The sequence below is a fragment of the Piliocolobus tephrosceles genome, chromosome 4 (assembly GCF_002776525.5).
Source record: "Piliocolobus tephrosceles isolate RC106 chromosome 4, ASM277652v3, whole genome shotgun sequence".
NCBI lineage: Eukaryota > Metazoa > Chordata > Mammalia > Primates > Cercopithecidae > Piliocolobus > Piliocolobus tephrosceles.
In genome coordinates, this window is record NC_045437.1 from 56,666,108 (window position 1) to 56,680,777 (window position 14,670).

At 35.0% G+C, this 14,670-nt stretch overlaps 1 protein-coding gene across 2 annotated transcripts in view; it reads right to left on the reverse strand.

Annotated features, from left to right (window-relative positions):
- IPO11 (importin 11) overlaps positions 1-14,670 on the reverse strand; it is a 226,822-nt gene that overhangs the window by 86,833 nt on the left and 125,319 nt on the right. For both annotated transcript variants that reach the window (XM_026455698.1, XM_026455705.1), the window contains 3 exons: positions 10,945-11,024; positions 10,433-10,513; positions 542-637 (listed from right to left, as the gene is read on the reverse strand). In XM_026455698.1, coding sequence (XP_026311483.1) covers positions 542-637; positions 10,433-10,513; positions 10,945-11,024 — 257 coding nt within the window. The remainder of the gene's footprint in view (positions 1-541; positions 638-10,432; positions 10,514-10,944; positions 11,025-14,670) is intronic.

Below are 14,670 nucleotides of genomic sequence, written 5' to 3' on the forward strand. Positions count from 1 at the left end.
ATAAACAATATTTACCAATTTCATATATTACTTTCTTTTTTTTTTTTTGAGACGGAGTTCACTCTGTCACCCAGGCAGGAGTGCAGTGGCGTGATCTCGGCTCATTGCAATCTCCACCTCCCAGTAGTATATTACTTTAAATACTCATAACACACACAGGTCTATGGATCTACTTAAGAGAGCCGTTCTTAGAAAATAACCAGTGGTTTAACATATTCAGTCTATACCAGCATTAACACTATTCTGTCCCCCTCATATTCTTAGTAGTCAAGCATTGGAATCAAGCCATTCACCATTCCTGTACTTCAAATGACTTGTGTGTGAACATACATGCATATGTTTGAAAGACACATGTCAAAGAATATCTATGCTTCCTTGTGTGGAACAGGAAAAGGCAAAGGTATCTAACTGCCCTGAAAATTTAACGTAATTTAATATGATCCAAATGACAAGAAAAGTTTTCCTTCTGCATCTAACAGAGTAATTAAAATTAGAATCCTATAGTCTAATACTACCTTTGGAACTTAAAGAAAAATCTTACCTCCCCTTCTATAATACCCTTGAAAACATAGGGTAAAATCGGTTGAAACATCTGCGGACCTAATATTGGGTTCACTTTAAGGGCATTTTCTACAACCTAAAACCCAGAAAGAAACATTGGTGATAACACTGAAAGTCATTCCTTTATGAGAAACACATGTAAGGAAACAATATACTAAAATAAATATCACAGACCAAATTTAAGAATGCAGAGTACGCAGTATTCCGACACTAGACACACTTTCACAAGATAATCCATTTTAAAATTGCAGTTTGATATGAAGTATATTTACACACAGCTATATATCTTGCATACAACTGTATTTAATCACATTGTAATAACATAGGCATCACATGCAGTTAATGTAATTCTTACCCTTGCAATTTAAACAACCCTTAAAAATGATGCACTAATAGAGGCAGCAAAAGGCATTTTTAAAACATTGGCTTTTTGATAGCTAAACAGGAAGTTAGTAACACCTATACTCACTGCCCAGAAATAAATCCACATTTAAGTCAATCAATAAATTGGAGGAAAAAGGCATGTGGCATATATACTGCATATTTATTAAATTAGAAATCATATTTCATTCATACTTACACTGATTAGTCATGAGTATTGATTGTTACATGTGAAAACTTGACACAGAAATTATTTTGATATGAGTGAGATGTTTCTTCTATAACAAAAATGGGTAAGCATGAAATTCAAAGCAGGGTGGAGTTTCTTTGTTTATTGTTGTTTTAAGTTTTAGGAAAAGAAGAATGCAGTGGTCAGGAAACAGCAAAAAGGACCAAGAAGGACATTTACCCTACACTTCCAGCCCAAGTGCTTGAGAGGTGGGGAAGGAAACAGATACCATCTGAGAGGGTTGTGGGCAAGGAATAGCCTCAGGGTAGAGCCAAGTTTCCCTTATGACTTCCATCAATGATTCTCAAGATTGACTACTGACATTTCGAATGAAGAGAACCATTTACTGTGCATAGTCATCCCATGCACTGAGGGAGATTTAGCATCTTCCAGTGTCTGCTTACTGTGTGCCAATAGTGGACTCCAAAAATTATGGCCATCAAGAATACTTCCAAGCATTTCAAAATAGTCCCAAGGTAAGCAAGTAGCATCCATGGTTGATAACAACATTTGCTGCTGCTCTAATTTTGAGCAAAAAGTGAAGGTAATGTCCAAATAAAAGATTAAAAATATAAAGACTTTACTGTGGGGCAAGCACTATGTATGCTACTACTAAGAGATACAGGTTTACAAGGTATCAATTCCTGATTAAAAGCAAGAGAAGATAAAATTTGAAACAATAAAATTTTATCTCAATAAAGTTTATGTTTTTGGAAAAAAAAAAAAAACTAGATCTGGGAAAAAAGATAAACATGGAAAATATACAGATAAGCTAGTAGATTGAGAGAGTCATAGAGGCAGATATCACCAGACAGTATTTATCTGTGAGTAGAAAGTAAGGCCACCTACCCATTATTAAATACATGTATAATTTCACTCCCATCTCAAACCCTACTAAAATTATAGAAAAAAAATTTTAAGAGGGGGGACATAATTTTAAAAGGACAAGAGGAATGAGAAACATACACTGAAAGCAAGAAACAAGAAATTCAAGAGGAAAGTGACTCATTAAGTCAGAGAAAGCTGAATCCCACGGTGTCAAAGGAGAAAGCTGAGAAGCAACCAGATTTACTTCATATAACTTCCCCCACTTTCTCTACTCCAAAAAACACAGAAAGTAGCAGAACCTTATACTTTTGGGAAGGAGAAAGGGGAAGCTAAAAATAAGAAGAAAGAAAATAAGACTGGTTGAAAGTCTGTCTAAGAAACAGAGTGCTACATATTTTCAACTCTGTAGTATCTGGACAACTGATGCCCAATCCAGGAGAACAAAGACAGTGTATTTTCTATAAAGACTCGAAAAGAGATTGCTTCCAGACTAAAAGAGCTCATCAGTGCCCAACAGAATGCATTTAAATAAACTTACATCAAGGCACCTCATTCTAAAATTTCAGAACAGGAACAAGCAGCAGCAGCTACAAACTTGGAAAAGAAGGAGCCCCAAGGTGGGAGTCAGCATGGCTCTGAAGAGACTTCCCCAAGAAAATTAAACTAATAGAATCCTTGATGTGTCTGAACATATTGGACATCTGTCAGACAGTTCAGTGAACATAAAAAAAATTATACCAAAAAAAAAAGGGTAAGTATTACTTCCAGGGAATACAAAAGATTGTACAGAAAAGGAGAAGTAAACACAGCTGACTACATGTCTCAGCTTCTAACAGGAAATATAGGAATCATGATGTAAACACTGAATTTTGATTACCTGGAGGACGAAGGCACAGAGGAAGTGCAAAGGCGGTATCAGTACATACTGCCTACAATTAACAACTCATGAAGGAGTAACACAGGGGTATTATTTCCAGATCTGAACATAGATACAAAAGAATCAATCGGCTCCAAACAATAAAAGTGGTTGTCTCTGAGCAAGGAAAAATGGCAGAAAGACAGCTGACTACAGTTTTTTTTCTTTAAGAAATCTTATACATCTGTCTAGTTGACTCTAAACTATGTCATATAAAATTCTGACTAAAATTTTAAAAACAAAACGGTTTGAAGAGAATTTACAGTAGTAATACATAGCTGTGGCTGGCCCCAATCCACAGGAATCTTTATAGTTTTATTTGGCAGCGGGGAGCAGGGGGTTGTGGCAAGGGAGTATTTAGAATTAATGTAAGGATTAAATAATCCCCACATAAAGCAGTATCTGATTGAGTAAATAAATAACATAGTTGTATACACAAATATTTCAGGGATAAAATAGAGTTTTTGTGGTCTAAAAGGTCAGGAACCATAGCTAGAGAAGTTTCTGAAAGAAAAATATCATTATCAGACTTGGGTGCAGAGGGTATGGGACAGAATTAAGAGAAAATTCAGAACTAGAACTGGCAACATACAGAAAAGCTCAACAGTGGACCAAAGGTAAAAGTCTTTCACTACTTCTAGTTTTCCTGTTTGGTCAAATGGATACAATTGTGGTGTCAATAATAATAATGACATTCCATTCTGATATGCTGAATTTGAGGTGCCTGTGGGAAATCCATACGAAATGGTCCTATATTTTTTCTCTTACACTGAAAAATGCCAGGTCCTATAACCTTATTTCTTTCTACTATTCATATATGAGTTTCAAAACAACAATACCAATATTACTGATGACGATAACACTACTGAATGCAATTACAAACATTTTTTTGTTGTAACATTATATCCCACCAGGGATATATATGTGAAATACTATGTATTAAAATGACTTGAAATATTCTTCTCAAATAGCTATGCCACCAACATCATAACAGTTAGATTCAAATGTTTCAGTCTGTTTTGTATCTTCAGTAATTTTTTTCCCCCTAAATCATACTTTACCTCTACATGGTTCCAAACTCTATAATATAAAACAGATATACATCCTGACAGATCTAGTTTCACCCTCTCCTCCTCCTTTTGCTAGACAGCTACTTTAATTACCTGGTTTATTCTTCCACTGCCTTCTTCCACTTTTTAAACAGAAGAAAACTAGAGACACCGCTCCTTGTTTATATTCTCAAACTCATATAGAGATTTTCTTCATTCCTTTTTAATGGAATGCACAGTACTCCACTGTATAACTAACAAGATGTGGTACTTCAATCATCCAATTACCCATTACTAATTGTTTTTTGACAACATTTTGTTATTACAAAAAGAACTTTTGCACTATAAACCCATTCCCTTTCGAAATATACCTGCAACAGATTGTGTTCTTAAAACTTTTGTGAAAAATGCATGATTCAATTTACTTGACTTACGCTTACACTGCATACAAAGTGATTAAACGCATAGATCCTAAAGTCAAAACGCCTATGTTATATTATGGTTCCAATGCTTACTAACTGAGTGTCAGCCTTGAAAAAATTATTCACCACTTTGTGATTTAATTTCTCATCTTAAGACTGGGGAAAAGAGCAGTACTATCATCATATGTTTATGTAAGGATTAAATAAAATCTATGTTTTGTATGCTTAGAATGTGTAGCACGTGTTAAATGCTAGTATGAGCTACTATTATTACAGAATAAGTTATACCTTAAAAATATTTGTGTCATCTTACGTCTAATCACAGTGAAAAAAAGAAACTTGGCTTGACATTGCTTAATACGACCACGACCAGAATGAGAATTCAAAGTCATAGTAGTATGGCTATAATATTGACAAATTTCAAATTAAAGAAATGTTAACAATTTAGAGTATTTTATCATACAATTGTATTTCTCTAGATAACATGTTGAGTCACAAAATAAAGTAAAGTCTATTCTTTGCTCTATACCATTTGCTCCAAAAGCAGGCATACTGGTCTCTCTATCCAATTTTCCTAACATTGTAATTTTCTGCTTCAAAGAACAAAGAATTTACTTGCAGATACTGTCAGAAATTAGTATAACTGGCATTTAGTAAAAAATATATTTAAAATGTTATATAGCATACTATATTAAGAAATGATATCTGAGAGATACTAAAAATGAAAATGAGCTAATATTAAAAACGATTGTTATTGTTATATTAGAATTCTAAGAACAGGAAAATGCCAAAAATTTTGAGTTTGCCCAGTCTTCAAATATAGCAGTAAAATGAAAGCACTATTGTCCTAAAATATTCCTTAACATAAAAATACAATTTATTCACGATAATGAATATGTTTTTAGTATTTAACATCCATTTATTAAATAATAAAATCTAGTTTCTAAGATTTTTAAACCAAACATACAGATTGAGCTATAGCAATATTTGTACAAAAATACCACCTTAAACACATATTATCAGATTCTCAGGTTTTCATTCTTTTTCTTTTTTTGAGGTTGTGGCGAGCTGAGATCACACCATTGCACTCCAGCCTGGGCAGCAAGAGCGAAAGGAAAGGAAAGGAAAGGAAAAAGGAAAGGAAAAAGGAAAGGAAAGGAAAGGAAAGGAAAGGAAAGGAAAGGAAAGGAAAGGAAAGGAAAGGAAAGGAAAGGAAAGGAAAGGAAAGGAAAGGAAAGGAAAGGAAAGAAAGAAAAAGAGAGATGCTGTCTTGTCATGTTGCGCGGAAGGCTGGAATCGAACTCCTCAGCTTAAGTGATCTTATAACTTCAGCCTCTGAAGTAGATAGGATTAAAGGCACACACCACCATCTCTGACTCCAAATTTCTTAATTCAAGTATTTGTATCCTAATAATAATCTACTGTTGGCATACTTACAGAGAAATTGCCTTAATTTGTAATTTGTATTAAATGTTACAAAAATAATGACTATGTATTTGACTACAGATTTTTGATATGCAGTTTGGAATTTTCAATAATAAAAAAGTTTAAAAAGATTGTGCTACTCTGAGCAGCCAAAATAAATAAATAAAATACAATTAATTTTCTTCTTATTTTTATTTTTTTTAAACGGAGTCTCACTCTATTGTCCAGGCTGGAGTATAATGGCACAGTCTCGGCTCACTGCAGCCTCCAACCCCCAGGCTCAAGAGATCCTCCCACCTCAGCCTCCTGAGTAGCTAGGATTACAGGCACATACCACCATGCTCAGCTAATTTTTGTATTTTTTGTAAAGACGGGCCTCACCATGTTGCTCAGGCTAGTCTCAAACTCCTGAGATCAAGTGCCTACCTCAGCCTCCCAAAGTGTTGGGATTACAGACATGAGCCACCGCACTCGGTCAAAATAAATTTTTTTTTTCTTTTTTGAGACGGAGTTTTGCTCTTGTTGCCCAAGCTGAAGTGCAATGGCATCACCTCGGCCCACCGCAACTTCTGCCTCCCAGGTTCAAGTGATTCTCCTGCCTCAGCCTCCCAAGTAGCTGGGATCACAGGCATGCGCCACCGTGCCCAGCTAATTTTGTATTTTTAGTAAAGACAGGGTTTGTCTATGTTGGTCAGGCTGGTCTCAAACTTCCAACGTCAGGTAATCCACTCACGTCAGCCTTCCAAAGTGCTGGCATTACAGGCGTGAGCCACCACACCCAGCAACCAAAATACAATTACTAATTATTTTAAAGAGCCATCTGAAATAAGCAGTTCTTGCTGATAATACACATCGTCGTGCAAACCATGTGCTTAGTTTTAAAAGTAAATTTAATTAATGTATTAAGTATTTATTTCCCATAAATGGTCAAAGGATAAAGTAGAACAACTTGGTTTCTCTACAACCAAAGATCTTAGCAAACAAATTATTTTGCCTAAAATTGTAGTAGTCTATTTCCCCCCATAGAAAGACTAATGAGACAGCTATATATTACATAAAAACAGCCAACTCTTATATTCACTTATTATTTGCTAGGCATTGTTATAACTGTTTATAAATATAAGCTCAAATATTCCTCACATCTATCCTAGGAAGTAGGTAAAGTTATCATCCCCATGTTACACATGGAAAATGGGGAACAAAGAGTAATCTGTCCACATCACACAGCTGTGAAGTAGCAGAGCCAATGTTCTAACCCTGGGAGTCTCCCTTCAGTGGGCAGTCTTATCTGCTATGCTATGCTTCCTCTAATAATTTGGTAAGAGTATAATAAAAACAAGTAGAATCACAATGGCCATTCCAAATAGTTCACAATTTGTCTTTCAACAATTACGTTAATAATATTGTTGCAGAAAAGTCAAAAGAGGGGGATGGGGGTGAGGTCAATTCAAATTTAGTCTGACAGGTGTTTAAATGTGAGAAATCACCTTTTCTTAATCACTTAGAATACATATATTATAATTTAACATGGAGAACTTCAGGTACTGCATACTTACAAAATAAAAATCATTTAGTATCACTCCTCATCTAATAAATGAGGAAAATGAAGGCCAAACTATACTCAAGAGCCATAAAAGTAGCAGGGCAGCATATGCAAATCAAGGGGCTGGTCAAGGAGAGAATTCCAAATGGATCCTCAGTATAGGCAAGATGGCATTTATACTGGATGCACATCTTCAACATAAAAATTATGGATTCCTCGTCTTTCAAGTCACTTACTATACATGTATTCAGAGCAAACAGAGCACACATTTACTGAACTTTGGATAATGGAGAAGCTCAGTATAATAGAGGAGAAAGGTTAAAACAGGCATACATACAGAAAAAAATCTGTAAAGATAATATCAAAATGACATGGCAATTTTCACTTGTTTTAATCACTCCCATACCACCAATCACTTTTTCCTCAAATAGTCAGTTAAGTCCAACGTGTTAATTCCTTATTTCCTCTTACCTCCAGAGAAGAATTTATCGCCAAAGCAAAAGCTAAAGCTGAGATTGTGTAAGACTGAATTCCTTAATATACTGCCACTCTATCAGTTTAGTAAAGGCATAAATGCAATAAAAATTCACAAAAGCATTTTAGTAAGCAACATGTTTGATGTTACTTGTAAGCTCTGGAGCTAGGAGAATACTTTGAAATTAATAATAAATGTGGATTAATAGACTAGTGCAATAAACCAGGCCTCAAGTATCCACGGTCTCAACAAGCCACATGCAAATTACTGTTATTACAAATCCTTTACAGCCCACATGATTCTTTGGTAACAGTGGCTTATATTCTCACCCTTTAGTAAACCCCTGGTTCTAAAAAAGAAACTAATAAACTACAAAATTAAAGTCAAAGAGTTCTGCCATATCCCAGATGTAATCAAGGTAAGATGAAGATATTAGGGAATGCCCTTAATCAATTATGACTTTTGTCCCTGCAACAACAAAAACAAAACGGAGACGCAGACAGAAACCAGGAGAACATCATGTGACAGCAGAAGCACAGATGGCAGGATTACATATACACAAACCAAGGAATGCGAAAGACTGACTGCAATCACCAGAAGGTAAGAGAAAGGCTTGGAACAGGTTCTCCCCCTGGACCCTTCAGAAAGAGCATGGCTCCACAAACACTGATTTTTTAATTATATAATTAATATAAATATTATAAAGAAACTCTTGTTTTAAGCCACCAAGGTTGTGGTATTTTGTTACAGCATCCCTAGGAAACTAATACAGTCCTTACTAACCTCCTTAAGCTCCTTCCTTTTCTCATCAATCTATAATTTAATACTTCAGTAATCTGGCAGATGACCCTTCCAATTTACAGACACAAAAATACGTTTATAAATTTTGGTTTTAAAATGTAAATCCCCATGCTCAATAGACAATCCTAATGGCATCTTCTTTCTCTTTATTCTTGTTCACTTCTCGGCAGTACTTAACACTATATTAGCCTGATTCATGCTAGCAGAGTTGTGACAGTGAATAAAAACACAGTCATGCGCCACTTATCAACAGGGATATGTTCTGAGAAATGTGTCATCAGGCGATTTCACTGTTGTGCAAATGTCATAGACTGTGCTTATGCAAATCTAGACAGTATTTTATTGGTTAATGTATGAGTCAATTTTCATACTGCTATAAAGAACTGCCTGAGACTGGGTAATTTATAAAGGAAAGAGGTTTAACTGAGTTACAGTTCAGCATAGCTGGGGAGGCCTCAGGAAACTTACAATCAAGGCAGAAGGCGAAAGGGAAGCGAGGCAGCTTCTTCACGGGATGGCAGGAAGAAGTAGTGCTGAGTGAAGCGGGAGGAGGCCCTTATAAAACAATCAGATCTCATGAGGACTTGCTATCATGAGAACAGCATGGGGGAAACCATCCCCAGGATTCCCTTGACTTGGGAGACCAGGTAGAGACAACTAATCAGGGGGCGGTAATGCCTACGATCCCCTTGATCATAGGGTGATTTGGGTGTGGACACAAAGCCTAACCGTATCGGTTATTATGAAGTAAGACTTCATTATATGCGCAAACTTTTACCCAATTAGATCCTAAAGTACACTTTGGATCCTTGCTTACAGTTATTGTGATTACTTAAGTGTACTTTTTACAGCAAACCTCTTTGGGTAACCTCTTTCATTTCACTGGGAGGAAGTGAAATCATTTTTAGGCTCTAATGCAATGCCACGATTTTCACACCATAATGCTACTTTGTTGTGATAGAAATTCAGTTCTCATATCTTAGAACATAGCCGAGAAACTCAACACTAAAAATAGGGGTACTTTTCTTTTTATTTTGAATCAATTTTATATTTATTTATTTATTTTACTTTAGGTTCTAGGATACATGTGTACAACGTGCAGGTTTGACACGTATGTATACATGTGCTGTGTTGGTTTGCTGCACCCAAATAAGGGTACTTTTAACAGTTATACCTTCTCTCAAAGTCCATACATAAAGATATTTTAATGTGTTTCTACATACGTTTATGTTTATATGTAAATACATACATTGAATACTATTTATATCTTTAAGACAGGTATAATATATAAAGATAATATATAACGTAGAGACTGTTGGTTCATAGTTACACAATCTCAACAAACATGGTACTCTAATTTTGATAGCTAACTCAAATTAAAGCCACCAAATTATAAAGTGAAAACTTTGTCCCAACAGCAGACTAACAAAATGAAAGAATGAGAAGTATCAGATATTACATCACTGCATAATTTGCAAGAGTTTTTAAATCCTTACTACCCAAAGTGAGGTCTCAAGATAGGCAACATCCCAATCAGTTCAGACCTTGTTAGAAATCCAGAATTGAATTTTCATAAGATGTCCAGTTGATCTGTTGCCTGTTGAAAGTGTATGAATCTTCAGATTTGAGATCTCTGGTCCACAGGTATTAAACCAACTGAAAACTGCTAAAATAGCCTGTCTAGAACTCTATCAACTCTTGTCCTTCTTGTGAACCATCCACACCCAAATGAAAGTCCACACCCATTTATAAAATATAAATGAAAAACTCACAAATATATTCATTTAAAATGATTACAATACCTTGAGCACCTGAACTTGACCTTCTGTAGTAATTTCCTTTAAAAGTTCACAAAACGACTGGCATAGACCTACTGCATATGTCTGAAATTCAATTAAAAGTCAATATATGTAAGAATATATCTGTAATATCAAAAAGGCATACAATTTCATTTGGGATTCATTATAATGCACTTCAGAATTATACACTAATGGTCTAAGCATATCAAATTTCAATTGGAACTCTTAGGAAAAGTTAAAGAAAAAAGATTATGCCAAATAAAAATATAGATTATCGATACACTGATTTTTATAGGAATATAAAAATTTGTTAACATAGCACATTTTCTGCATTAAGTAAGAAAGGAACTGCATGCAGCACATCTGCCCTGCAATGGGAAATGCTCACAGTCAATGTTTCTCTTGGTCTTTTAAGACCAATCTTAAAAGTTTGAAAAGGCACCCTGATTTCAAATAAGAAATAATCAAAATAATAATTATGTAATTTCATATAATGCAAAACTACTCCAACATACCTGTAAAAATTCCGTTGATGATAAAAAGATATAACCATTGATGATCTTAAAGCAAGTTCTAAGATTTTCTGAACTTAGTTCTGCCAAAACAATAAATGTCAAACAAACAAAAAACAAATTAATTCACTGCTCAAAATTAGTTTAAATGAAGTGATTCACAGTTATTTAAAACTAATTCGCATACTCTAGAAATCTCTTCCGAGCACTATTCAGACTACTAGTATCTATAGATATCTAAAAACTGACATCACTAGGACTTAAAGGGTACAGTCAGCAATGATTATGCCACTGAACTCTAGGGTGGGCAAAAGAGTGAGACCCCGTCTCAATGAATGAATGAATGAATGAATGAATACTGGTATCAACCCAAAGCTTAATGCTATCTCATTTGCTTTTCACTAGGTGAAACATTCATAAAAAAGCCAAGCTCCCCATATTTTTTCCTTTCAGAAAAAAAATACCTAACCATTTGACCCAACCTTTCATTTCAAAATAAATTTTTACTGCTAGCGTGGCAAACTACATGAAACCGAATCATTTTACCATCATATTTTGACATCTACTTAAATGGGTTCACTCAGTGAATATTTACTGGGTGTTACTGCACTTGCACTAAATACATGATATGACTTCTCAACAGAGTCCTGATCACCCTCCAAAAAAATTATATTAAGTTTAGATATTTTAAATCTTTCAGCTTTTATCAGAAAAGGATATACTTTTTAGCTATTCCTTTGCAAATGCAGAGTAGAAACTACTTGCTAAAACTGAATATAATCAAAGGTTGACACTGTGCTATTTTACATGTTTCACTACTTAATAATATAAAAGAATATAGGCTGTACGTATAAAATTATACAGATTAAAATATGACCCCAAAATACCATCGATGCCTAAAACCTGCTATTCTTTGCTGCAAGTATTTTAGAAATTATATTCACTCACAATAAGACAAATGGTTTTTTCTCAATTTCTGGCAAAAGATAAACCCCTATGTTCTTATCTATCACATACTATTGAAAGAAGACATTCTATTCAGATGTGAATTTTCCATTTATTTTCACAAAAGAATGACAACCCTACCCTGTCTCAAAATGTCTTTAAAGGCATTAGTTCCTAAACTTTAGGATCTGACAGTTTTAAAAAATGAGGATAAGAAGGGGACAGGAAATGATAAACTTATTACTAGTTACTAATCTAAAAGATATAAAAAAACCAAAAGCTGTCATCTAAGTATCTTTTTACAACAGAAGATAAAAATCTCAGAATAAAGGGGTCCTTTATATTAGATAAAGCTATCATTATGAAAAATTCACATTATCCTTTTCTCCTCAAGGAGAAAGCCTACAATTGTGCATTCTTGTTTTGTAGACCAACAATGAACAGCAGACTCTCTGGCCATCGCCATGAAAAGTAGGGCCAAGGGTCTATATTTAAGAGAGAACTGAGAATGGCTTCGTTCCAGGCATATCAGGGAATATAATTTTGAAATCATTGCCAAGTATAATTTTATTAAAATCAATGTTAAAAAAACCCCAACATTTAAGAAGACTTGATATAAAAAGAAAAGAGCTTATCTCTTCCTACAGATATTTAAAAACTATTCCTGGACCATTCTATACAAATTAGGTCACTTCTCACTGCCTTCCATGCCTCTGCCATGCCCAGGATGGCACTGACAAAATTTTCTTGGACATGTTATCATCATCAAATGAATAAATAAACAAATACTGATATTACACATAGCCCTAAAATTAACAAATTGATCTGTTTTAAGGTACTGGATACTGTTCATTACATCCACAAGTCCCTAGTGAGACTCTGAAGAAAAGTTGTCTAGTCCTAATACCAAGAAGTTATACTTCAATCATGCAATAGATATGTATTTACTTCCAGATACTGAGTAATTTATGTCTAGGGTTCGCAGCCAGGGGCAATTTTGTCCCCTACAGGACATTTGGTAATGTCTAGAAACATTTTTGTCATTGCTATCATCAAGCAGGTAGAAGCTGAGGATACTATTAAACATCCTTCAATACACAGGAAAGTCCCCCACAACAAAGAAATTACCTGACCCAAATGTCAACAGAGCCAAGACTGAAAATCCCTGATTTAAGTGATTAGTTTTTCTTTTCATAGACCGCTACAGAGCTCTAAGGTAAACCTGTATATAACCTATCAAAGTATTTAGTTATGCACTGGGCATATATGATTCATATCTTTAGTGTGATGTTATTTTATAATCTACTCCTATTTGCTTTTATTTATAATTTTGCTCCTATACTTTTTATTTTACATTTTATATATTTCTTTAAATTTCTGTAAAGAGGACAGGGAGTGAATTATTACATTATGTTATACAGAATCTAGAGAAATCTACTTCATCCTTTCCAAATTTGACAGAAAGTTACCAGCTGAAAAAGTTTACACTTAAAGGAACATCAGTGTCGCATTCGCAATAACTAGGACGAGCCAGTCATATGCTGATCTTTCAAGTAATGAGAATACTAAGTAAATTAACACCATAACATAGATTTAAAGAAAAAAAGCCATTAGAACTAAATCAATAGAATTACTTCTAGTTACAGCCTCTGGTTCTGCTTAAAATTTATCAGATTCTATTTACATGTAGGGAAAAGGACATAAAATGAATCTTAGCTTTGAATATATTCATACTTAACACATCCTAAAAAAACCAGTAACTTAAACATCTTAAAGTGTTCTATAATGTTGGCTTTATATGTTTTAAAGTAGGAAACTTTCTGCCAGTGGCTTTCTTTCTTTCTTCCTTTCTTTTTTTAAGAGAAAGTGTCTTGCTCTGTTGCCCAAGCTGGAATCCAAGAGCAGAGTAACGGCTCATTGCAACCACTGCAGCCTTGATCCTCTTGCTTCAGCCTCCTGAGCAGCTAGAACCACAAGCATGGGCCACCAAGGCCGGCTAACTTTTATTTCCTATAGACATGAGGTCTTGCTATGTCACCCACGCTGGTCTCAAACTCCTGCCCTCAAGCAATCTACCTGATTACAGGCATGAGCCACTGCAATTAGCCCAGTGGCTTCATTTCTGCTTAGAAAAATATAATACCCAGCATACTCATTAAATAGATAGTTTAAAAGCATTGTTCTAATAAGAGAATTTATCTGATACAAAAACAGTATTCATTTTGGTTTATACTCTTAAAAGATTAAATATTCTGGTTGTACTTAAAAATAAATTTTTAAACTTATATGAAAGAATGTACGGCTGGGCACAGTGGCTCACACCTGTAATCCCAGTACTTTGGGAGGCCAAGGTGGGTGGATCACCTGAGGTCGGGAGTTCAAGACCAGCCTGACTAACATGGAGAAACCCCACCTCTACTAAAAATACAAAAAAATTAGCCAGGGTGGTGGCACATGCCTGTAATCTCAGCTACGTCGGGAGGCTGAGGCAGGAGAATCTCTTGAACTCGGGAGATGGAGGCAGCGATGAGCCAAGATCATGCCATTGCACTCCAGCCTGGGCAACAAGAGTGAAACAGAGGGGAGGGGAGGTGAGGGGAGGGGGAAAAGAAAAAAGAAAAAGGAAAGAAAGAAAGAAAGAAAGAGAAAGAGAGAGAGAGAGCAAGACGAAAAGAAAAGAAAAGAAAAAAAAAGAAAAGAAAAGAAAGAAAAAAGAAAAAAAGAAAAGAAAAGAAAGAAAAGGAAGGGAGGGAGGGAGGAACGAACATACAAAAAGCTGTATGT